Source organism: Rhinolophus hipposideros (genome assembly GCF_964194185.1).
Source record: "Rhinolophus hipposideros genome assembly, chromosome: 1".
Classification (NCBI taxonomy): Eukaryota; Metazoa; Chordata; class Mammalia; order Chiroptera; family Rhinolophidae; genus Rhinolophus; species Rhinolophus hipposideros.
Genome location: NC_138047.1, coordinates 19,113,780 through 19,139,173, shown reverse-complemented (window position 1 = coordinate 19,139,173; position 25,394 = coordinate 19,113,780). Strand labels below are relative to the sequence as shown.

At 39.3% G+C, this 25,394-nt stretch overlaps 2 protein-coding genes across 3 annotated transcripts in view; both read right to left on the bottom strand.

Annotated features, from left to right (window-relative positions):
• Window positions 1-6,888, bottom strand: part of LOC308498989 (cubilin-like) — a gene marked incomplete at its 5' end in the record, with an annotated part of 216,957 nt that extends 210,069 nt beyond the window's left edge. Inside the window, 2 exons of the mRNA XM_081051777.1 lie at window positions 523-632; window positions 6,830-6,888. Of these exons, the coding sequence (XP_080907903.1) occupies window positions 523-632; window positions 6,830-6,888 (169 nt within the window). The remainder of the gene's footprint in view (window positions 1-522; window positions 633-6,829) is intronic.
• A 630-nt stretch (window positions 6,889-7,518) lies between these two features.
• Window positions 7,519-16,010, bottom strand: LOC308497722 (cubilin-like). 2 transcript variants are annotated; one of them, XM_081048722.1, is made up of 6 exons: window positions 12,816-12,934; window positions 12,316-12,445; window positions 11,281-11,376; window positions 10,681-10,719; window positions 8,299-8,400; window positions 7,519-7,649 (listed from the first exon to the last, which is right to left on the bottom strand). In XM_081048722.1, exons 1-6 carry the CDS (start codon window positions 12,926-12,928, stop codon window positions 7,542-7,544), a joined length of 588 nt encoding a protein of 195 aa, XP_080904848.1. In that variant the 5' UTR covers window positions 12,929-12,934; the 3' UTR covers window positions 7,519-7,541. The 2 variants fall into 2 exon arrangements, with proteins under 2 accessions (XP_080904848.1, XP_080904847.1); XM_081048721.1 differs by lacking the exons at window positions 7,519-7,649; window positions 8,299-8,400; window positions 12,816-12,934 and adding an exon at window positions 15,813-16,010 and having other exon boundaries at window positions 9,240-10,719.
• Between the last annotated feature and the right edge of the window lie 9,384 nt (window positions 16,011-25,394).

The following is a 25,394-nucleotide window of genomic DNA, read 5'->3' as shown; positions in this document are numbered from 1 at the left end:
AAAGAACAACATAAATGTCTCGTGCAAGGCCAAGCAGCAGGGGCTGGGCGACCTGGAGCACCAGGAGTCAAGGTCATCAGGCCCCAGAGGACAAGGGGCGCTGGTGCTCATGGGTTCACAGAGTCTGCAGCAGTCACAGGGGCCAGGTAAAAGGTGCAGACTCCTCCAAATGGCGTGTTGCTGACAAAAGCAGGCTTTTTATGTTTCCATGTCTCATCACTTTTAAAACTCATAAGCCAAGAGAAGGCCATGCCCACAGAGAGATTCATGAAGGAATAAGGAAAATATTAGTACATAGTTTACATAATGGTGTCTTAACTTCTGGGTCCAGTTCTCTGCTTATTTATGGACAACTCTCCTCTCCTTCCTCCTCTGTGCCCTGCTTGAGGGCAAGCAGTGATTTCCTCTCTGCAGCCTCACAGGGTCATGCTTGTGTGCAGTCACACAGGATGAGACACGAACAACCCTGACTCCCTCTAAGGAGTCACTTCCCCAGAGGACCCACCTCTCCTGCGTGCACACGAATCAGGTCCTCACAGATGCCATGGACACAGAGCGCCTTGGAGCCGCCTTCACAGTCGTTGTATTTGGATTCACACTGGGGGCCATGGGTCTCAGGTGAGCACTGACAGCTGTTGGTTACACAGGAGTGCAATGTCAGGGCATGTGTCAGGCGGAGCGCCTGTTTCTTAGCATCAATTAAAAACAATAATAACAATTCCAGTGGCGGGTCAATGCTGTTCTTGTGGAATTATACACCAGCAGACCCGACTTACTGGCTGAAGTCTTGGAAGAAAATCACTCTGTCCTGCTTCAAGAAGTGGATGGAGTAAATGTGTTATATTTTCAAATACGGTGTGGGAGGGGCACGACTTACCATCTGGGCAGGACTGCCACTATAAATTCTTCTGGTATCATGTCATCAAACAGCGCTTTCAAAGGTCAGACATCTATAAACTAAGAGTTCATTCAAGATGGTCAAGGGAAAGACCAACGGGTGCATTCACTGTCTGTCCACCTGGACCCACCTGTTAGCACAGGTGACCTTAACTGAACTGATAAATTCCTGATTGTTCTCTAGGATTGTATAACCCAACAAGCAATGATAGCTATGATAACTATTATTATCTTACAAAGGGCAACACTCCTATCTGTAAGAGATATAGTTAACATCGTCACGTTTCTTTTGTAGCTATGTTTTAACTCACAAAATGGAATTATCACATAATACATATTACATAATAGTGGTAGGTGCTTTGTTACAAGAAGATTTCAGTTCAACAATAATCAAATAAGCAAAGCTGTCGTAAACTTTCTTTAAATTATACATAATTCTTAAAATTGCTGAGTTAGCTTTCTATGTACCTGGCATGTTCAAAGGGAATATGGAAGGTATGAGAAAGACACTTGGGGGAGAGGAGAGGGGTTGGGGAGTCACAGAGCCCAATCCTATTTACACGTATCAGAGCACAACTGATGGAATGGAGAGCCAGGCCGAGAAGTCACTGTTTGCCTGACTTCCACAAGCGTTGGACCTCACAGAGGACATTGCCCATGGGGGCTCGGGGTCAGAGACAAGGAACCAGGAAGGCTGGCATGGTCTGGAACCATGAAGTAGTTACTGAGTTGTGGAAAAGGGGCCATTCTATGAGGTAAAGAAGCTCTTTTAACAACACACATGAAGGTACAAGGAGCTTAGCTAATGTCCATGGATGGAAACACACATGTGATTGGCAGTGTGGGAAATGAGAGTTTCAATGTTTGAGAAGCATCAACAGCCACACTCTGGGCACACAATGTGGTATACCCGTGGAGGATCCCAGAAACAATGTCCTGGGTGGCACCTTTGAGTGGGTTCTGTGGAAGATGAGATCAGTAGACGTGGCTAGCGATGGAGAGTAAGAATACGGTGAGTACCATGCAGGCACTCCCATGGAGGGTTGCCAGATCTAGCTAATAAAGATATAGCATGCCCACCGGATAAATGAATACTTTTTTGGTACACGTATGTCCCATGTAATCTGCAACACCAACATGTAATTGTGTAAAGTATGTTCCATTAAAAAATCATATTTCTGAGCATTTCAAGATTGCCTTTCTCATTAAGATAAGGTCATAGATTACTAGCAGGAAGAGATGATTAAACTTAAAAAGAGATCGTATTCATGCCCTATCAAAAGCTATTTATCTTCCTCTTTCTCTTTCCATATGCTCCCTTTCATATTCTCTTCCCTTTCCTCTGCACTCTCCCATCCTTACAAAGACTATTCTTTCTGAGGATTTGATTAAGCTCTTGGAGATTATAGAACTTTAGACTATTTCATATGCATATTTGAGCATTTGATTCAGGTGTCTCCTTGCTTAAAATTTATTTCACCACCACCTCCATCTGCCAATTTAAAAAAACAAAACAAACAAAAAAGACCTTTAAAACAAGATCTTTATTACTAGCTTTCTGAGTTTATCACGCATAAGAGAGCTGAGTATTCTGAATCTCATGGGACAAGACTACCCAGGTTTAAATCCTGACCATACTTAGTTCACCTGAGACAGTGTTTGTTTCTTGTAAAATAATGGTGCCAATCTATAAGCACTATTTTCATCTTGGGATCTAAAGGCATTTTCCTGTAGGCAGTGCTTGGGAAATTGTGTTTATCTTATCACTACGTGCTTTACTATTGGAAAATGACTTAAGATTTGAGAGGGGATTCAGGGTCAGGAACTTGCAGTTAAATCTTCTCACTTTCTCTCTCTCTTCCTTCTCCTTTGCTATTGTCACATAGAGATGAGCAAATTTTAATCCTACATTCTTCTCAAAACAGCTACAAAGTATATTTCTTTCATTTAAATTTAGATCATATGATCAGAAGAAAGAGGTGGAGAGGAAGAAGCCAAGTACATTATCAGCTGCTTCTCTATGATCCTCAAAGACAAGTACTATTCATCCCATTTTACTGGCAAGATTCACGCGGGCCAAGGCCACAGAATTAGTAATTTGCAGACGATGAATTAAAACCTACTTCTGTGTTACTCCTGCACCATTGTTTCTCCATATCACATTCCCACATTGAGAAAAGGAAAGTTAGATGAAGACTTTCCCTTTTAATGTGTCTTTTTAACATAACAGTGTTTGTATGTGAAATGTATTCTCAAAGTATCTGGATATGCCGTTAAAGAAAGAGAATATTGAATTACATACCTCACTGCTGAGGTCACTTTTGTGAATCTACTGCTGATGGGGTTCCAGTAGAACAAAAGTGGGCTTTTCAGAAACAGTGCAAGTGTACTTGGCAATTGAGAAGAGGTCAACTATACTTTCTTAGTCATAATTTAACTTGCTTTAGAGTCCATGGTTCAATATTAATATAACTGACTAACTGAAAGAGGTAATAAGTTTAATGCCTAACTACCATCTGAGCTAAAACTAGATCATCCTCGTCATGTAAGCTCTCCATGTTTTAAAATCCACCAGTGATAAGAATGGAGATAAAATATAATGTGCTAACACTCATTGTGTTCCTGGAGAAAAACAGAAGACAACAAACTCAATTTTTTTTTCTAGAAAACCTTCTCGATCTGAGCCCAAAGTATAGAACATATACACCGTCCATGCATGGCAAATTTGGACCACCAAGGGCTGCCTTAATCCAAGTAAGCAGGAGAACAACAAGAATTAATTCTTCAGAACAAAGAGGCAAAAAAAACATTGAGATGTGGCAGAATATTAGCTATTATCTATCTGAAGCAGTTGAGGGCAAGACCTCCTCGGTGCAGAGAATAGTTTTCCTTGCTCTACTTTCCTTACTGTAAAAAATAATTTTAACCAGAAATTTTTCTGGGAAATAGGGCTTCCAATTAATTAGCATTTGCACAGTGCCTTATCTTTTCAAAGGTCTTTATATGTAGGAATCATTAATCCCTTTAAATAAAGACTCCTTTGTACCCCCAAGTAAATGGACCCCTGGAGTTAGACACCTCAAAAAGAGGCCCCAAACCCAGAACAACCTCTGCCCACCATGGCCCCATTTCTGCAGCTCCGATTGTTCAACAGCAGGTCCAGTTTACCTTCAGCAAATGTCTGTTGCAGTTTCCTGAAGGGGTTACTGGCCTCAGAGAAGCTACTGATGAACAAGGATGTAACCTCACATAATTTACAGAAGTCAAGAAAGTATCTAAGTGATCACTGTTTCATACACACAAACTCCACAAAGCAAGAATTTAATTTGAGACTTAAGCACACTTTTCTATGTACTTTTATTCCTTCAAAAGTCTCTATTACATGCCTGAATTAGAGTTTTACATTGTAGATAATCCAGTGGAATTCCTGAGGCTTCATAAACTAGCAAGAGGAAGAAACCCGATTTAAATGTACTGCTCTTTAAGGTCCTCCATCCAGCAAATCTATGAAGGATAGTGATTGGAAGCCAAAACCATTTCCAGAGTCAGCACTACCCTATTTCCCCAAAAATAAGACCTAACCAGAAAATCAACTCTAATGTGTCTTTTGGAGCAAAAATTAATGTGAGGCAGGGTACTATATGATAGTAAAATAAAACCGGGCATTTGATATGATATGATATGATATGATATGATATGATATGATATGATATGATATGATATGATATGATATATTTATTATATGTCATTGACCTGGTCTCATATTATAGTAAAATAAGACTGGGTCTTAATTTTTGCTCCAAAAGACACATTAGAGCTGGTTGTCTGGTGTTATTTTCAGGGAAGCACAGTATGAATCTTCAGGCTTTCTTTCTTTTATAGGTGGTACAAGACAGAATTCGGCATTTTCAGCATTGCTATTTACAATTGAATCTATTTAGGAAGCTCTCAAGAGAAAAAAAATATTCTCTCTCGCCCCTCTCCCTTCCCACCACCATTTGTATCAGGACAAAGAACTCTCACCCCTGACATGCAGTAAATAGTAGTGCTAAAGTTTTTCTTTTCTTTTTTTCTTTTTTTTTCTATTTGTTGGGGAGAAGGGAATATAATGTGCTGGGGGAAAAACAATTTTGCCTTGGTCTACAAATCTCATCCCACTAGCACGTCTTTCACTTGCAAGACCCCAGAAGTCAGTGATGATAAAGGAAGACTAGAGTAAGACCTAATTTGCAGGACATTCCTGAGTATCAGGAAGGCAACAGGTATTAGTGCTAGGAGTCCAGACATTTGCCACTGATATCTCCAAGCAGTAATTCTCCTTGATAAATGCCTATAAATAGAAAGAGATAAGGCTTTCAAGAGAATGAAAGATAAGACCTGCATTCTGGATCTAGCCCAAGCTTGAATGTTTAAATAAGAAACAGAGTCCTAAAAGCAGGAGGTTTTCTAATAACATAATACGTAATTTAAGTTAGAGGTGGTTAATTTTGGTTTTGCACAATGATGAACTCATAGATATATCTACCAGAAGTTTCAGTGGGTTAAGCTTATAACTTAGAATGAGCAAGAAATTTTTAAGATCAGATCAAAAGAAGGAAAGAATCAATTAAATGAAGAAGAAAAGGATTGTGACTGCTTTTTGAGAAAACAGTGTGTTAACAGATGACAACGAAAAAAAAGCAAAATTATTGCATTTATTTTTGTTGGAAAGAACAGAATGAATATTTTAAAAAGAGAATCGAAGAACAAGGTAGCAGAAAGACTAGTAAGAGAGCAAACAATTGCTCTTCACTCCAAAGAGATTACCCACCCACTCCATACCCCAGAGTAATAAAAAACTGTTCATGCCATAATAAAACAATTTCTTTATCTTTAAATAATCACAGAGTATAAGAGATCAAAAAAAATAATGTCTAGAGATTTTTTTTAGGAAGTGATTTTTAAGAAACTATACAAAAGTAAGTTTGATGTTATCTGCCATCACTTTTTGGATTTGATTATTGAAAAAGATAATGTGTCAGCCAGTTTAGCTTTGACGACCAGTACTGCTACAGTTTGATGGGAACATGGAGGTGTGTGAGACTGCTTAGTAAGGGACGGGAAGCTATCCTGGGGAGGAGGGTACCTGAGCTGAGCTGGGGAATATGCTGTAGATAAGCCATGTGACAGAGTTCATCAGAAGAAAAGATAGGAGCTGCATGACAATTGTTACAAGGGTCCTTGTAGCTAATTAAAGAAAGGCAGTGAAAGTTAACTATTTGATCACAACCTCAGTTGAATCTCTAATCTTGTCATGGTGGACATTTTACTCAGTAGCTCTTGAATGAAGATATCCTTACTAAGTCTATTAGCTCATTCATCTACTGAAGGAGGACAGCAGTGGTTTACTAATATGGCGGGGTAACCCTTGTCGACATACGAACGTCCAAACCTACAGAGAATTTTTATATTAATTTATTTGAGCCAAACAGAGGACATGCCTGGAAGCAAAATCTCAACAGACTGAGAAAAATGATCCTGAGAATAGCAGTTTGCAGTTTCTTTATGCATTTGAGATTAAGGAGGGAATGTAAAGATGACACTAGGGTGGGAGAAAGCAAGGGGGGTTCGGATTACAAGCTAGTTAAGATTCTGTGCTCTCTTGAAGGCGGTCATGGTTTAGATGGAGGGGACTCAAAGGGGCATTTCAAAGGTGTGTTAACTTAAATGCACAGATACAAGAGACAGGGCTTGCTGAACGCAAAGATAAGCCTTTTAGTAAAGAAGTTACATGCCTGGGGTGGGACTACCCACCATCACCTGCCCAGTTAGGAATTCATGATCAGATCACCCTGTGAGATTCCTTTCCACAGCACCCCTTTTTCTTGTCCACACGTTCTTCTATTTAAAGCTCTTCCACAGCTGTCTATTCAATGCTCTGACTGTTTCTAACCTTTCAGCCTCATCTCGTACCAGGCCATCCTTACTCTCCATGCCAACCTCACTCTCCATGCCAACCACAGTGGCCTTCTCCCAGTTCCTCAGGGCCTCTAGAGAAAGGATTTTTCATGGGTGAGAGCTGAGGGTGCACAAGCTTTTCTTCATCTAAGCAAATAGCCGTGTGTACTTCAAATAAGAGCCACGTGTTTCCCCATGGAGCACCTCATTTTGCTGCTAACACAGGTATTTAATCTTGGATTTTCTTAACTATGGGATGTTTCAGTCCTTCAAAAACACATCCTAATATATATATATATATATATATATATATATATATATATATATATATATATATGTATATATGTATATATATATATACATATATGTATGTATGTATGTATATATATATATATATATATATATATATATATATATATATATATTTAATAGGCAAAAGGCAGTCAGTTTTGAGCCAAAGCTTTAAGAGACTTTACAGGTTTCTGCTCAATGCTCTGGGAGCGTTTGACCTTGGCCATGAGAAGTACCTTCCTCAGGTAGCTGCTGGTTCTTCCCACCCCAGCCCAAGAATGAGACATGCAGACCACACCTAAGAAGAAGCAGAGCTACCATGGCCAATCTACCGACCCACGAGTATGAAAAATCAATGCTTGCTTTTTTTTGCTTTTTTGTTTTGTGTTTTTTAAAAAAAAAAAATAAAGGAAAAGTTACCTGTAACTTCCTGCTGTATTTATGCACGTGGCTCCATTCTGGCAGCCGAAGGGTGTTCCTGAGTAAATCGCACATTCATTAACATCCACGGAGCACAGAGGACCCTGTGTTCATATAAAGAACAAAGTCAGGTGCCACGGGTCACAGAGGCAACAGGGGCCACTGTCATGTGAGATGTTTAAGGATTTACACACTGACGTAAAGGACTCTCGGTCAAGCTCAATACAGTAACACTAACACAACACCAGTCTCCAGGTATCCTCATCTGGAACTCAGAGTTTCGCCCAGGAGCTCTTCCTAAGAAAACACCAGTCACACAAGAGGAATCCTTAGAAAACTAATTCTCATTTCACCATGGCGCTATGCCTGAGAATATTCACTCACCAATATTTTTTTAATACACATTTCCACCATTAATAAAAAAAAGAGTAAGAAAACGTATATGGCTATGTCAAGATTCATCTAGACTTTCGATGCTGAACAATTTAAATCAATGCTAGCTGAAATATCATGCTCTTCCACATAGTTATCCACTCAAGTGAACCCCCCCTTAAGATGGCTTAGCATTTAGTGGGATATATAATTACGCTGGTCGTTGTTTGCATTTTGGCATCCATTGTATAATTCGTTCTGATTCAAAAGACCACAGAATCCTAGAAACTTGGGATGGAAAATTAACTATGTCTGAAGGATTCCAAGGAAACCACAGATGCTGCCTCACCATCATTTTAAACCGAAGACCAAGTGACTCACCTTCCACTGTGAGGGACAGATACAAAAGAAGGAGTCATGAAGATTGAGACAGGTTCCACCGTTTTGGCAGGGATTGCTGCTGCACACCTTTTTGTCCACTGTCTGAAACAAAGACAGGACAGTCAGTCAAGACAATCGGACTGGAGGTAGGCAGCAGTGAAAGGTGTGTTCGGTGCAGGTGTGTGTGGAAAAATACATTTTACTCCTAGTCAACAGAAGGTCTTCCTCTGGATTTTAAATCAATTACTTAAATTCTTCTTCAAATCAACTCTTGGATGAAAACATAAGTGTTTCTATTATCAGTCCTATTCATATTCCTTCACTATTTACATGCCTGTAACCCTGGATGGGATGAAGCATGAGGGGAGAAAATTCTCACTCAATTCTCCGGAAAAGCATTGTTTACCAGAGAAATATGCTTTGGTAGACAAGAGTAAAGATTTCAGGTGTGGGAATAATAATGGACATGCCTATTGTACTAAGAAAATAAAATGGAAATTCCAGTTCCTTTGCTGTTATTCTTATCTTTGGTACCTCCAGATAAGCATTTGAAATCTGATCATCTTTTGCTGTCACCCCTCCTCCATCGGTTAAGATGACTGAACTCTTTTCATCCAGGTCCCTTTGTTTGAAATGTGACCAGCTCAAATACACCCTCCATTCTCGTGTTCACATGACTACTTTCAGACCAGAGTCACAAACAGACTCGCCTTTGTCTACACAATCGGGGGGATTCCCACCATATGTCAGATACCAGTTCTAATCTTGTAAGATTTGCAATGCTTTTGGTGGCAGAGAAAACTTCTTCTTTAGAAGGGATAAGTGATTAGGCAAGGATAGCTATTCTATTCATTTCACTTAATCATAGTCTAATTCTCTGTTTTAAAAATTAAAATAGGAGCAAATTATTCACTACACTTTTTTTTTTTTTTTTTACATTTTGCAACTCAAAGAAAATCAAGTTTGTTCTTTTCATTCTATGGATGAAACTGAGAGCCAGAAAATAGCCAACTGTCTCAGCACCATTTGCAAAGCCCATTCTCTCTCCGCTTTTGTCATAAGTCAGGTGACCATACAAGTGAAAGTCTCTTTCTGGACTCTGTTTTCTTCTATTTGTCCATCTTTGGGCCAGTACCACAATTAGCCCTGTTCATCAAAGGAAACTCTTAAGAAAGTTAACTTCAATCTCATTAGAAGTATTTCTGGTATACAAAAGCAACTGTGTCTGGGGATTAAAAACACAAAAGCCTACAGGGGGGAAAAACCAGGAAACAGAATCAGGAAGCACTCAGGGGCAAGACAACAGGGACCAGTGGCAACTGTAATGCTCAGAGCATACTTGCCTTATCCTAAGGCATAAAGGCATGTACATTCAAGCATCACTGAAAGCTCTTTTTGAAGGATGGCGAGAGGGAGGCAGTCGCAGCTTATTTTGACCCAAGCCTCCAGGTATCACCCTGTGGTGGGAGTAACAAAGCACTTGAGAAGACTAAACATGCCAGTGCTGTGTCTTACTCCCAGGTGTGATTCCTTGCTCATTTTCATTAACTCAACTAATCCCTTCAAAGAGCAAGGCTCTTATCAAAATCGGGAAAAAGAATACATGAACTTGTTTGGCAAATTTAAAACACTGAAAAAAGAAGACAACATGTGAAGCATAATCAAAACAGATCGAGAATATTAGGGCAGAGATCCTTAACCTGGAATCCCCTGACTTTCATTCAAAATTTCAGATGTAGGGACATTCTGTGCATTTCTCTGGGTAGAGGTTATGGTTTCCGTGAAAGTCTTAAAAATGTCAGCTACCTACAAAAGGGGTAAGTAGTCTAAAATTATAAGGACTAGTTTCTAAGCACGTACTGAAGTTATGGAAGGTATACCCTAACAAACTTTTCAAATTTAATTGCCAGTAACTGTACTTCTAAGGAAATTTGGGATATTTTGTGATATACCCTACACTTCTGAGTTGAATGTTAGAGAGGATGCGTGGCGTTTCAAATGCGGTCCTTGATGCCAGGATCAGAAATTGGGTGGCTACCAGCTGACCAGGTAGGGCACGCGTAAGCCTCCTCTGACACCATTAAGGGGCGACAGCATAAGGTGAAGAGCACGAGGACGGCTGGCCTCAGAGTCAGGGGCCTCACGTGCCCGCGTGACTCCCATGCCCAGGGACCCTGGGCTGGTGCCGTCATCTTTCTGAGACTCAGTTTCTTCATCTGCACCCTGGGAAGCATGAGCTATGATAAGAACTAAATTACAGGGGAAAATCGAAGTCCTTGATACTGACAGCCATCCACCTGACGTTAAGAATGCCAGCTCCACCAGTGATTCTAGTACACTTTCAGTGAAAGACACTCCATGACTAGTAGTTACGGGGCTTACCTGCTGTAAGCTTTGAAATTTTCTCTCAAGATCCACAAACTAGACGTGGAGAGGAAAAAGCATAAAAAGTTAGCTGGTTCAAAGGTATTTTATATATGATGTTATCCCCTTGACATGCTTTTCTAATACTCGCTCCTGGGGAACTCACTTTATCTGTTCTTTCTTTTATTGCCATCCCCCTCCTCCTTCCTCTTCCCTCCACGATTCCCTTCCTTCGTACTCTCTTTCATCACGTAGGTTTTTAAAGGTATTTTTTAAAAGAAGTACAACCCACTGACAAGTTGATTCCCTGCTTCTCTGCACACAGGGACGCTGGGAATGTTTATAAATGACAGGGATCCATCCACTTCACCAACAAGAAGGTCGCCATCAGAACATGAGCAAGCCCACGTAGGCAACAGGTTCAGCATTTCCAACTTCCTGCCCATCCCCACCTCCACATCCCCTACTGGACTGTGTCACTTAACCAAAAAAGTCCATAGTTGCAGAGCTCAATTTCTACAGTGGGTGCGAAGTTGGTATATTCCCTGTAAAATGGTTACTGAAGGAGCTGAGTGAAGGAAAACCCCTTTGCTCTAACTGTGTGGAGGCCAGACTTACCTTGGAATTAAGCTGATGGATTTCACTAGAAATATTTTGCGGCAGACCAACTGCACTCCTTTTTAAATCTATAATATCATCTTTGTTTTTCTGGATCTAATTTTAAAAAGAAGAAGGAGGAGGAAGAGGAGGAGGAAGAGGGAAAGGAACAGGAGGAAGACCATGAGAGTGAGAAATTTATGCATGCATTATAGGAATACAATTCAAAATTTGAGTGGTATTCTACTTCAAGCACTAAGATCTTGCCCATTGTTATAAAATCCAAAAGAGTGCCATATGTAATAAACATGGGACTAAAATACCCATGGCATAATTCCATTTACCTTTTTCAGAAATCTATCAAGGTATTTTCCATTTGCATTTTCCCCCATAATAAGTTTAGAGTGCTTACTAAGAGGCGTGGCTTGGAATCAGACTGTTCATGTTTTAAATCTTGGCTCAGCCAGTTTTCTGTGTGTGTCCTTGGGCAAAGGACAGAGGTGCTGCAGGGTTCCTTTACCTCCTTTATAAGTGGGGTAATAATCAAGCCAAGCTCGAGGGTAGCCATGAGGGTTGGATGAGATGACGCACAGAGTGCTGAGCACCGTAGAGAGCTCATAATGAGCTCTAAATCACACCAGCTTCTCCTCTGTGGCTTATCTACCAGCATGGTGTAGCAAATAATGAGCACTAACAACACTCAATAAGGCAGGAGAATAACTGGCCACTTCTGTTCTGTGGCAAAAGTGAACTGGTCCCATCTATTACTTTCTCTGATCTCCCTTTTCCTTGCTCCCCTTGGGAAGGAGTCCCAACATACCCTCTGGTCTGGCTCTAGACCAGAGTACACCGAACTGCACAATCAGCTCCTTCCCACTAGCATTACTCCTTTGACCCATCATTAACCCTCAGGCATTGTTCTTCACAAGGACTTGTGTCACCTCCAATTATGTCCCCTATGCTCAAGATTCAAGGTACAGATTAATATAGACCTGTTCAATTAAGTGACCACGCATGGACATATAAAATGACGTCAGTATAGTTCCAATGTATTACCTGATGTAAGCATTCATCAAAGTCTTCATCATTTAATTTAATTTTTCCCAGAGATCCAGTTCTAAATTCAATGTTTTGAGCAGACCCAGTGAGAAACACTAAATTTCCTCTCTCTGAAGCCATCCGAGGCCTATAAAATTAAAACCACAGAATGCATCAGTGATTGGCACATATAATTTTTAAATCCAAAGAATGAGTTTCTCACTGAGTAACTGTAGACGGCATACACCTCCACCGGGTGGTCAACTCAACCAAATTCTCCCTGTTCATCTGCCATTTCTTTCTTTGCAAATTTCCTGGAGCTATGCCTTATTTGCAAAATGGTAAATTTGTATATAAGAAGATAACTCCATATGTCCGTCCAAAGGCTTTTCCCTATTTGTCTTTAACATCATTATTTTCCTCAAGAAAAATTACACCTTTGCTTATCTGGTTATTTGTAAAAATGGATGAGGAACTATCCTGGTCTATCAGCAGAAATAATTCGTACGTCTACTTACTGTTGGAGGTCAGTATTTCTTTTTTGTCTCTGCAACTCAAGTCTTCCAGCTTCACCATCTGATTCAGCAAATGTCAATAAAATAACCAAACTCCAAAGAAAAGGTGAAGACATGTTCTTCACCAAACCTCCTACGTTGCCAGGTAAGAGGGAGGCCACTCCAACCAACTGAGTGTGGGAGTTTGGAGAAAGCAAACCAGGCAGATGTACTTTGACCTGTGGAATGTCCTGCAACTTTCCAGCTCATTCTTTTTTGCCCTAGAAGGCTAAGTTATTTTTCCTTCCTGAGGAATGTAAATGATCTTAGATCTTCAGTACTCTTCAACTTGTGAGAGGTCAAAATCTACCTTTAAGTGACGTACAACTTAATCATTATCTATTTCACCTTTGAAATGGTAACAAACTGCTTTGGAAACACCCACTAAAATAATCCTTGCTTAAGAAGTAGCCACCTTTCAACAAATGGTACTGGAAAAACTAGATATACACATGCAAGAGAATGAAGTTGGACCCTTACTTTACACCATTCATAAATATTAACTCAAAATGAATCAAGTACCTAAATATAGGAGCTAAAACTATAATACTCTTAAAAGAAAACATAGGGTGAAAGCATTAGGACATTGACTTTGGCAATGATTTCTTGGATATGACACGAAAAACTCAGGCAACAAAAGAAAAAAATAAACTGGACTACTTCAAAGTGAAAAACCTTTGTATATCAAAGGACACTGTCAACAGAGTATAAAGGCAATTCACAGAATGGGGAAAAAATATGTGCAAATCATAGATATGATAAGAGATTAATATCCAGAATATACAGAGAACTCCTATAACTGAACAAAAACCAAATAACCCAAATATGAAATTGGCAAAGGAAATAGACGTTTATCCAGTGACGATATACAATATACAAAAATGGCCAAAAAGCACATGAAAAGATGCGCAAAAGCATTAATCGTTAGGAAAATGCAAATCAAAACCCCGAAGAGATACTACTTCATACCCATTAGAATGGCCACTATCCAAAAAACAAAACAAACGGTTGATGAGGATGTAAAAAAATTGGAACCCTTGTATACTGTTGGTGAGAATATAAAATAGTGTAGACACTATAAAACAGTGTGGCGGCTCCTCAAAAAATTAAACAGAATTACCATACAGTCCAGTAACTCCAATTTTGGGTATATACCCCATCTTGCAGGGTGGCATGAGGGGTCTCTGGTCCTGTTCCCCACATAAAAACACAGGATATGGTGAGGACAAAAAGGAACATCCACGAAGCCATAGATAGGGGAGTCATACCACTATATTCTCGTTGGAGGCTGGGTTGGAGACATAAGAAGCAGGAGCCACACGAGCTGCAACCCTTACTCCGCCGCTTGCTATCTCAGCCACCATCTCCTTGCTAGCACCCATTTGCTGCTTGCATAGCCACGACAGTTATATTAGTGGCCAATGGCTCACTGGTTACAGCTGACGGCCAACTAGCCACAGCTGATGGCCATCCAATCACAGCTGATGGCCATTTACTACCTGAACCAGCACCTTTCCAAGTGAGGCCGAGAGCCTGGAAACTGCACTCCTGGCTCCGTCCCCACATACCCCAAAGAGCTGAAAACAGGGATTCAAAGAAATATTTGTACAACCATGTTCATAGCAGCATTATTCTTTTTTTTCTAATTTATTGGGGTGACAATTGTTAGTGAAATTACATAGATTTCAGGTGTACAATTCTGTATTACATAATCTATAAATCCCATTGTGTGTTCACCACCCAGAGACAGTTCTTCTTTCATCACCATATATTTGATCCCCTTTACCCTCATCTGCAGCATTATTATTAATAGCCAAAAATTAGAAGCAACCCAAGTGTCCATCAACAGGTATTAATGGATTAATGGATAAATAAAACATGTTACATACATAATGGAATATTATTCAGCCTTAAAAAGGGAAGGAAATTCTGACACAAGCTACAACATGGATGAACCTTGAAGACATTATGCTAAGTGAAATAAGCCAGACACAAAAGGACAAATACTCTGATTCCACTTATATGAAGAACGTAAAGCAGTCAAAATCATTAGCGACAGAAAATAGAATGGTGTTTCTCTGGCTGGGAGAAGGGAAAATGGGGATTTATTGTTTAATGAGTACAGAATTTCACTTTGTAAAGATGAAAAAGTTCTGCAGATGGATAGTGATGATGATTGCACAACAATGTGAATGTATGTAATGCCACTAAACTTTCAAAAAGATTAAAATGGAAAACTTTATATTACCGTATTTCCTTGAAAATAAGACCTAACCAGAAAATAAGCCTTAGTCTGAGTTTTCAGGATGCTCGTAATATAAGTCCTACCCCCAAAATAAGCCCCAGTTAGGATCGTCGCCAGAGGGACGCATTTAGTAAGTCCGTTGCAACACACAACAGACATATTGAATTATAAAATAATAATGTTAATATATAATTAAATATATATAATATTATTGACATTAATACTTAAAATAAATGATAATATAAATTATAATTAAGTATCTGTAAATACCCAAGTGAGCACCTGTGGAATTGGACGAGCGGTAAATGCCTATGTAAACAGGCACTTGAGACTTAGTCCCGAATGACCAATCTGAGTACAGATAAATAACGTGCATACTTGATAACGAATGCATGTGTTTGTGTCTAATATGAATCTTCATAATTCAATACATCGTGTGTTGTAACGGACATACTTAATGAACTCGTGTGAAATAAAGAAATATTTTCTGAATTTTGGTGCCTGTAATTTTTCATTGCTTTTGTGTGGATCATCATTCTTAACTGTCATCATTTTTGTTGCCAGTCCTGTCCCATAAGTCTTCAATTAATACTTGATTTAATGGAAGATTTAAAGGGAATAATGTTTTGACCCCAGACAAGATGAGTGCAAAGAAAGAGCTATTCTGTCAAGTACAAGAAAGGAATCATGGAGGACTCCCGGAGCAAGAATCTTACGGTTTTCTGCAGAGAAGAATTTGGATCTCCGACTGGTCGGAAAATGGTGAGCAGAGTACGATAACCTCAGTCAACAGGTAGACAAGGGAAATGCTAAGAAGTGCAAGTGTGGATCAGGTCGGCAACCATTATTTCCTGAGCTGGAAGACATCATCTGTGAATGGATTGCTGAGAGGAGAGCGAAGGCTTTGGTTGTGCGCAGGGCTGATATTCAAGCATTTGCCCTTGCAATGACACCACAGTTAGAAATAGCCCCAGAAGAATTCAAAGCATCACAACACTGGCTGGATGGCTTCCTTCAGTGATATGAACTGTCTCTAAAATCGACAACACTGTTCAAGCTGGAAGATACTGAAGTTATTAAATGTGCACTTGCTTTCAAGTCCTTTGTTGATGGCATCGACTTCTCTAAATGCCAACTCTCCAGCATGATTGCTATGGATGAAACTGCAGTGTTTATGGCCCAAGGATCTCAAATAACAATTGATCAGAGGGGTGCCATGTCAATCTATATTCCCTCCACTGGTTACAAAAGTGCACGTGTTACCTGTATTTTGGCAATTCGTCTGGATGGAAAAAAAGCCTCACTTCTAATCATCACTAAGGGCAACAAAGATAAGGTTGAACGTGTTTCAGGCATTTATGTTCTTGAAAATGAAAAAGCCTGGTGCACACAAGCAGTTATAAGGAAGTGGGTCGATTTAATGCTGACACTTGTTTTGTGAGGTGGCGAAAGAGGTCTGCTAGCTTGGGATTCAGCCAGCACTCACCGCGCTAAAGACATGAAGAACTTCTTTGCAGAGAGAAGAACAGATCAAATAATGATTCCCGCAGGAATGACTGCCTATTTCCAGACTCTTGATATTGCAATAAACAAGCCATCCAAGGACCATTTGCACATAGAAATCAATGGCTACATTGAAAATAGAATGGAGAGAAATCAGCGTGGAAACTTTGTGAAGCCTCGCCTGCAAGAGGTCGTGACTTGGGTGAAGAATTCATGGGATAAAATCACTGACAGCTGTTGCCAATGCACTACGAGCAGGCTACACGGATAAGAAGTGTTCATTTAAGGAGAGCTCTATTGCCGGACATGAGAGATTGGGGCCAATGGTTCTACAGGAAATGGAGTCGCAAGAAATTCAAGCCGAATTCGGGGTTTGGAGAGTTATGACGATGTTCCAGAAGAAGATGACATGACTATTTGAATAAATATAGATTTTTGTACATGAATAAATGAATATAGATGGTTGTACATGAATAAATGTAGATTGTTGTACATGAAAAAATAAGACATCCCCTGAAAATAAGCCCTAATGAGTCTTTTGTAGCAAAAAATAATATAAGACCTGGTCTTATTTTCGGGGAAATACGGTATATATATATGTTATAAGCTGTAAAAAATTGAAACCAGAGCTAGGAAGATGGGATGGAAATTGGTTGCTATAGAAACTGTCTTAAGAAATAAAAGGATGCTTTTGCATGTTGATTCATTGGCTTCAAAAATTTAGAAAACTCGTCTGAAAAACTTTGAAGTGCCATTTAAATTTTAGATAGTATCTATATAAAATTACTCCTTTAAATAAGGTGGTGCAATTTGATATTATAGAGAAATGTAACACTGTTTTACACCTGTTCTATTCAGCCACAATAAAAATAGCAAAAATAGCTGGTAAGTTGCTGTTTATGTAAGGTGATACTGGGGTCAAGTGATGAGTTTTTGCTATTTTGTTGTTTGTTTGTTTTAAGAAATGGGTGTAATAACAATAAAATGGTATTTCAAGTTGAATAAACTTCTTTAAATTTACATTCATCCAAGGTTTGTTTAAAAGCTTAACAACTTGGGGTAGGGATGGGGAACGCTTGACATTGTGAACTATTTGTCAACTTTAGAATAAGATAAATAAAGGATGGGTTAGAATCTTTCAACACAGGATAGTTCTAACTCTCTGAGGTCTGGATATAACTATTTTCAGGATTATAACATCTTACAGCACTGAAGGTGGATAAAACATTTAGCATATTGGGTCTCTGGCACATAAGTGTCCACTAAATATGAACTGTTATTATATAAATAAATATAATACCTCTCCTTCCTCTTCCACCACTTGGGTTTGGGTTCCTTAAAGTAAGAAATGACAGAATTCATAGTTGACTTTAAAATCCTGAGTACAAGGAAAATCGGGATTGTCTAATCTCTTCTCTTATAGGAAAAGGTTCCAAAGCAGAGACATGCATTAGGGACATTGAGTGAGGAAGACAATAGCAGATCTTCAGCTAGCGATGTGAGGTAAATATGAACTGATGTCTGAGAATCAGGTAAGGTGGTGCCAGGAAGCAAGAAAGAGCTCCATGTGGATGGGTAGAGCGCAAGATTAGATTTAAATCCAAGAGTCTTCAAGAGTAGTCAACTCAAAGGGAATGATCTCTTGCTTAAGGTGGAGCTGACAAAACAGCAAGAAGGAGGGTTTGCTTTGGAGCTGCTGGGTATTGGGGGAGGAGATGGAGTGTGAGAGTACACCTAAGGAAGCCCTTACACACTTTTTTTACATTCATAAAAATAAAATTATTAATTCAGAACACTAATATTATTAAAGACATTTACACATCTTAAGTTTGTAATGGGGTCTGTTTTATTCTTGATTGCTAATGTCCAGCCTTTACTCTCTTTTGCATCTTCAACAAGGTACATTCAAACATATTTTGCTCTATTATAGATATTATACATGGTATATGGAATTAGGGTGATATCTGTTTCTCCATCTATATGTTCAGTGTATTGATAATTAGTAATTCATGACCTATTGACTTCTGGTTCCAATTCTGCCTCATCATCTCACCTTCCTATCTCTTCTTCCACCTGGCTTCACAGCTCTTCTTACAGAAGTCTCAGCTCCTTTCTCTTCCTTCTTCTCTCCTTACAAAACCACCAGAATGCAATTTAAGAATCAGAACTATCTTCTCCTTTCTTCTTCCTTTAACTTTTCCAAAACCTCTTTGTACAACCTTGGCTTCTTCTGTGCCATCGACTTCACTTCCTTTTTCTTTTCTGAATCCTGAGTTCCCACCCTTTTTAATAATCCTCAAGACAATGCACAAATGAAACTCACAAAAGACTCACAATTCACAAATGAAAATCCTGTAGTCACCAAAAACATACATGAAAGATTTCTGGTCAAGATGGCAGAGTAAGTAAATGCTATGCTTGTCTCCTCTCACGGCGACATCAAAATTACAACTAAACTACAGAACAACCACCATTGAGAATCACCTGAAGCCTAACTTAACCAAAGCCCTACAACCAAAAACATACAGAAGAAGCCACCTCAAGACTGATACGAAGGGCAGAGACATGGAAAGGGTTGCTCCCACACATGCATATGACCATTAAAAATGGGGAGGGATATCTTGGCTGCAGAGTTTCCCCCCAACCCCTGAAAAGCAAGGGGTCCCAGCCTCACACCAGGCTCTCCCAGCTCAGGGTTCCAATGCCATGCAGAGAAGTCCCCATTACTTCTGGCTGTGAAAACCAGTGGAGATTGTGACTGGGTTAGAGGAGGGTGGCTGGGGTCCCAGGTGCTTCTCTTAAAGGAACCGTGCAGACTTGCTCACTGATGGACTCACTCACTTTCAGCTCCAACACTGGGACAGCACCTCGAAAGGCCCCATGTACATAAGGGGAGGAACTGAGTTGTCTGGCTGCAGGGCAAAGGCTAGAGGAGCAGCTTTCTCTTGGATGCAGGAGCTGGTGGAAGCCATTGTTTCTTTGTTGAACCTTCCCCTCTCCCTATGTGCAGACGCACTCAGGCACCATATCTGAGTCACCATCAACCTGACTGACACCATTCATTTGTCCTGCCCTGGTGATTCCCTGAGACTCCACCCTATCCAACTTTCAGGCCCACTCAAGAGACTTCCCGTGGCTTTTCCAAAGTCCTGTGCTGTAGACTTTCCTAAAATCTCTCAAAGTTTCACAAAACCCAAACAAGCAGCATCTGGCTTCAATGTGTCCCGTACCTCATGTTGAGCAGCCCCAAGCCTGGCACTAGCAGTAGCTGGTCTCAGTTCATGGCTTGGCCTCTCAATGTATATCCAAGGCCAGCACAGATGGCACCCATCTGTGAATTGCTTTGTAGCTCATGCCAGATGGCCTGAGCAGGGCACAGGCAGAGGCTGAACTTGGCCTGTGCAGGGGCCCTTCCTAAAAAACCCTGAAGCTGGCATACCCAATAACAAGGTTCAGACTGAGCCAGCACATTACCCAAAGGGCAGACTGGACAGGCACCAGAGCCCCACTAAAGTGAATCCTGCTCTGTAGGGTCAGTTCCTGCACAACAGCTCTTCTACTGTAGTCATGGTCAGTACTCACAACCAATTAGCCCAAAGGTCTATTCCTCTAACAGATGAGCAAATAGCAACCAAGGCTTAATTATAACAGGAGGGCACACACAACCCACACAAGGGAGTACCCAGCTCAAGTGAGTAGGGAGACTGCAGCACCGGGCCCCACAGGACACCTACTACCCAAGGCCACTCTACTAAGACTGGGAGGCATAGCAGCCCTGCCTAATACATAAAAACAAACATAGGGAGGCAGCCAAAATGGGGAGACAAAGAAACATGTCCCAAATAAAAGAAGAGAACAAAGCTCCAAAAAAAGGAACTAAACAAAATGTAGACAAGCCATCTACCAGACACAGAGTTCAAAACACGTAAGGACACACCGTGAGCTCAGTGAGAACTTTAACAAAGAGATAGGAAACATAAAAAAAGAACCAGTCAGAAATAAAAACTACAATAACTGAAATGAAGAATACATTAGAGGGAATCAACAGTAGATTTCATGAAGCAGAGGATCAAATCTGTGATTTAGAAGATAAGATAGCAGAGAACACCCAATCAGAACAGCAAAAAGAAAAATATCCAAAAAAATGAGGATAGTTTAAGGGGTTCCGGAGCAACATCAAGTATACCGACATTTGCATAATAGGGGTACCAGAAGAAGAGAGACAGCAAGAAATTGAAAAAGTATTTGAAGAAATAATGACAAAAAACTGCCCCAACCTGGCAAAGGAAATAGATATAGAAGCCCAGAAACTGCGCTGGTGAACCAAAAAATGCCCACACCAAGACCCATCATAATTAAAAGGCCAAAGGTCAAAGAACAAGAGAGAATCTTAAAAGTAGCAAGAGAAAAGCAATTAGTTACTTACAAGGGAGCTCCCCTCAGGCTGTCAGCTGGTTTTCTCAACAGAAACTTTGCAGGCCAGAAGGGTTTGGCACAAAATTCTCAAAGTGATGAAAAGCAACGTCTTACAACCAAGATTACTCTACCCAGCAAAGCTATCATTTAGACTTGAAGGATAGATTAAAAGCTTCCTAGAGAAGAAAAAGCTAAAAATGTTGATCAACACCAAACCAGTATTACAAAGAAACTTAGAGGGACTTCTTTAAGACAATAAATAAATAGATAGATAGATATATAGATATATATATAAATATAGATAGATAGATAGATAGATAGATAGATAGATAGATAGATAATTTGAATAATAAAATGGCAATAACTACACATCTATGGAAAATTACTGTAAATATAAATGGATTATATGCTCCAATCAAAAGAAAGGGTGATGGAATAGATAAGAAAACAAGAACCTTACATATGTTACTCACTTAAGATTGAAAGACATACACAGACTGAAAGTAAAGAGATGAAAAATGATATTTCAGAAAATGGAAAAAAAAAGCTGGGGTAGTAATACTTATACGAGACAAAATAGACTTTAAAACAGAGGCTATACTAAGAGATAAAGAGGGACCAAGTAATCCCACCTCTGGATATTTATCTGAAGAAATCCAAAACACTACTTCAAGGGGACAAGTGTATCCATATATTCATTGCAGCACTGTTTACAATGGCCAAGATGTGCAGTGTCTATTGATGGATGAATAGATAAAGAGGAGGTGGTACATGTATACAATGGAATAATGCTCGGCCAGGGAAGGGAATAGGTTCTTGCCATCTGCAGTGGCATGGATGGACCTGGAGGGTATTGTGCTGAGTGGACTATGTCAGACAGAGAAAGATGCAATGTGATTTTGCTTATATGTGGAATCTAGAGAACAAATAAACAAACAAAACAGAAATAAACTCAAAGATACAGAGAACATTTTGATGTTTGCCATCTTGGAGGGGGTTTGGGGAAGAATGGGTGAAAAAGGGGATAGGATTAAAAAGTACAAATTTGTTATTACAAAGTAATTATGGGGATCTAGGGTATTGCATAAGGAATATAGCCAATAATATTGTAACAACTATGTATGGTGTTAGATGGGTACTAGATTTATCAGGGAAATAGATGTTAGGGGGTTTGGGGACAGAGTAAAAAAAGGTGACGGGATTAAGAAGTACAAATTGGTAGTCACAAACTAGTCATGGGGATTTAAAATAAAGCATAGGAAATATAGTCAATAATATGGTATTAACTATGTATAGTTCCAGGTAGACGAGACTAAAATTCTTAAATTTTATAAATGTCTAACCACTATGTTGTACACCTGAAATTAATATAAAATAATATTGAATGTCAACTGTAATTAAAATTGTTTTCAATGGGGGAAAAGGTGAAGGGGAATAAGAAGTTCAAATTTCCAGGAATAAAACAAATAAGTCTGAAGGTGTGATATACAGTCAATAATATTGTGATAGTGCGGTACATTGTCAGATGGTTCCTGGACTTATGGTGATCACTTCTTTAGGTATATTAATGTTGAATAGCTATGGTGCACACCTGACACTAATATGTTAGTTGTATGTTAACTGTGTTTTAATAAAAATCTTTTTAAAAACATACATGAAAGTAAATCCCTACATACTAGCATTTCTCGTAAGGGGAATTGCTATTAAGAAGGGATCACTGGAATCAGAACACTGATAAGAACAAACAAAGAAAAACAAAGAAGAGAGAATAGAATTAATTCTGTCTAGAAAAGGCAATACAGGATTCCCAGGAGACCAGTTGAGACTTACAGAATCAATAGGAGTTCTCCAGGAAAAGTAACGGGATCTGGAGTTTCAGGAAGAGAAAACGGCACATCCAAAGCTTTTCAGTTAGAAAGGAGCTCAGCATGGCTAGAGTAGTGTGTGTTTCTTGGAGATTAATTTTTTGAAACGGACAGGAAGGACCATATTACTGACTATATTCCCTGTTCTTTACTTTATGTCCCCATGACTATTTTGTAACTACCAATTTGTATTTCTTAATGCCTTCACCTTTTTCACCCTGCCCCCAATGCCTCTCCCATCTATCACCCTGATAGATCTAGTTCCCATCTGACACCATACATAGTTATTACAATATTACTGACTATATTCCTTATGCGATACCCTACATCCCCATGACTACTGTGTAACAACCATTTTAATGGGCTTAGATTTTATTTTTAAATAATGGAGAATCATGAGAGTATTTTAGGCAGGAGATTAATATGGTCATGTTTGAATTTTACAAGTATCTCTGTGTGGCCAAATCACAGACCCAGAGTTTATGAAGAGGTTGGAGTACAGTTAAAGAGAGGTGACCTGGTTGGAGCAGGGGACAGTTAAAACACTGGGCAGAGAAAGCAGGAGACAGTGAGAGAGATATTTAGAAAACAGGATATACCAAAGAAATATTTGGACAATTAGAGAGGAGAGACTTGATGCTCAGTTTCCTTGCTTATGAAATTGGAAGGATCAGGGTGCCAATAACTGAATAAAAGAGAATAATCAGGGGAAGGGGATTTTGGGGAAAGTATAGTGAGGCCAAATATGAATGCACAGATATCTGATACACTGCCCTTTGCTGCCTCACAGCCTCCCTCTGCAAGTGGTTTAGTCATTGATGAAGGGTGGAGGGAAGATGCAGAGATGGCCTAGACTACAGCCTTGCTCCTCAAAATATGGTCCATGGACCCAGGACAGGCAATCACCCAGGAGATGGTGAGAAACACAAAATCTCAGATTCAACCTCAGACCTATTGACTCCAAATGCACATTTTTAAAAGATCCTCCTCCCTGACCCAGGAGGTGAGGGCATCTTCACTCACAAAGAGAGTCACATGGTCACCTCTGCATCAGTATTTCCTTTTTTTTTTAATTGATCTTCTAATTTTCCATGCTTTCTTTTCTGTTTTCTACTTCATTATCTTTTGTTCTACTCTCTGAGAAATTCTTTGTATTTATCTTTTACAATCAAAATTAATTTTAAAAAAGTTATCATATTTTTAATTTCAAAAACTCTGGAAAAAAAACCTCTCTTTTGTTCTTGTTTCATGGTTGTAACATTTTCTCCTATTACTCTAAAAACATTAAAATTGCTTATTGAAGTTTTCTTCTGTTCACTGTATGGTGTCTGATTTCTCTAAGTTCTTTGTCTCCTGTTGGCTTGTTTAGGTCTTTCTATACCATGTTCGAGATGCTCCTCAAATACCTATTGATTCTATGTGTTCACTTAAATTTAAGAATAAGATATTAAAGAGTGGTTTATAAGTTCTGTGTGCATGGATGTGCTTCTAACTAGTAGGCTTTATCATGGGGTGATAGAACGGCAAGCAGGCAATTTCATGGAGGAACCTCAAATGTCAATTTTTAAAATTATTTTTCAATTATAGTTGACATCCAATAGTATATTAGTTTCAGGTGAACAGCACAGTGGTTGGATATTTATATAATTTGCAAGGTGATCCCCCTGATTAGTCTTGTACCCACTTGGCACTATACGTATTTATTACAATATTATAGACTATATTCCCTGTGCTGCACTTTAAAAAATGGGCAAAGGACCTGAATAGACATTTCTCCACAGAGGACATACAGATGGCCAACAGACATATGAAAAGATGCTCAATATCACTAATCATCAGAGAAATGCAAATTAAAACCACAATTTTTAGCTATCACCTCACACCTGTCAGAATGGCTATCATCAATAAATCAACAAACAACAAATGTTGGTGAGGATGTAGAGAAAAAGGAACCCTATGTACTACTGGTAGAATTGCAAGTTGGTGCAGCCTCTATGTAAAACAGTATTGACATTCTTCAAAAAATTAAAAATAGAACTAACGACCTTATGACCCAGCAATTCCACTTCTGGGTATTTATCTGAAGGAAACCAAAACACTAATTCAAGAAGATACATGCACCTTTATGTTCATTGTAGCATTACCTCCAATAACCAAGATATGGAAGCAACCTAAATGTCCATCAACAGCCAATGGATAAAGAAGAGGTGGTACATATACAATGGAATATTACTCAACCATAAAAAACAGAATGAAATCTTACATTTGTGACAACATGGATGGACCTAGAGGGTATTATGCTAAGTGAAGTAAGTCAGACAAAGAAAGACAAATACCAAATGTCAATTTTTGAAGGTATTTTCCCCCTAGGGACATTTATTTTCTTCAGAAAAAAATCCTCCAGTTTCTATTTGGATGAGGAAAGTTTGCTGGAAATTTTACTGTTGAGTATGCAGACATCATTTAGCCCCTAGTTAAAAACTGTGATTTCATCTTTTCTCCAAATTCTTGGAG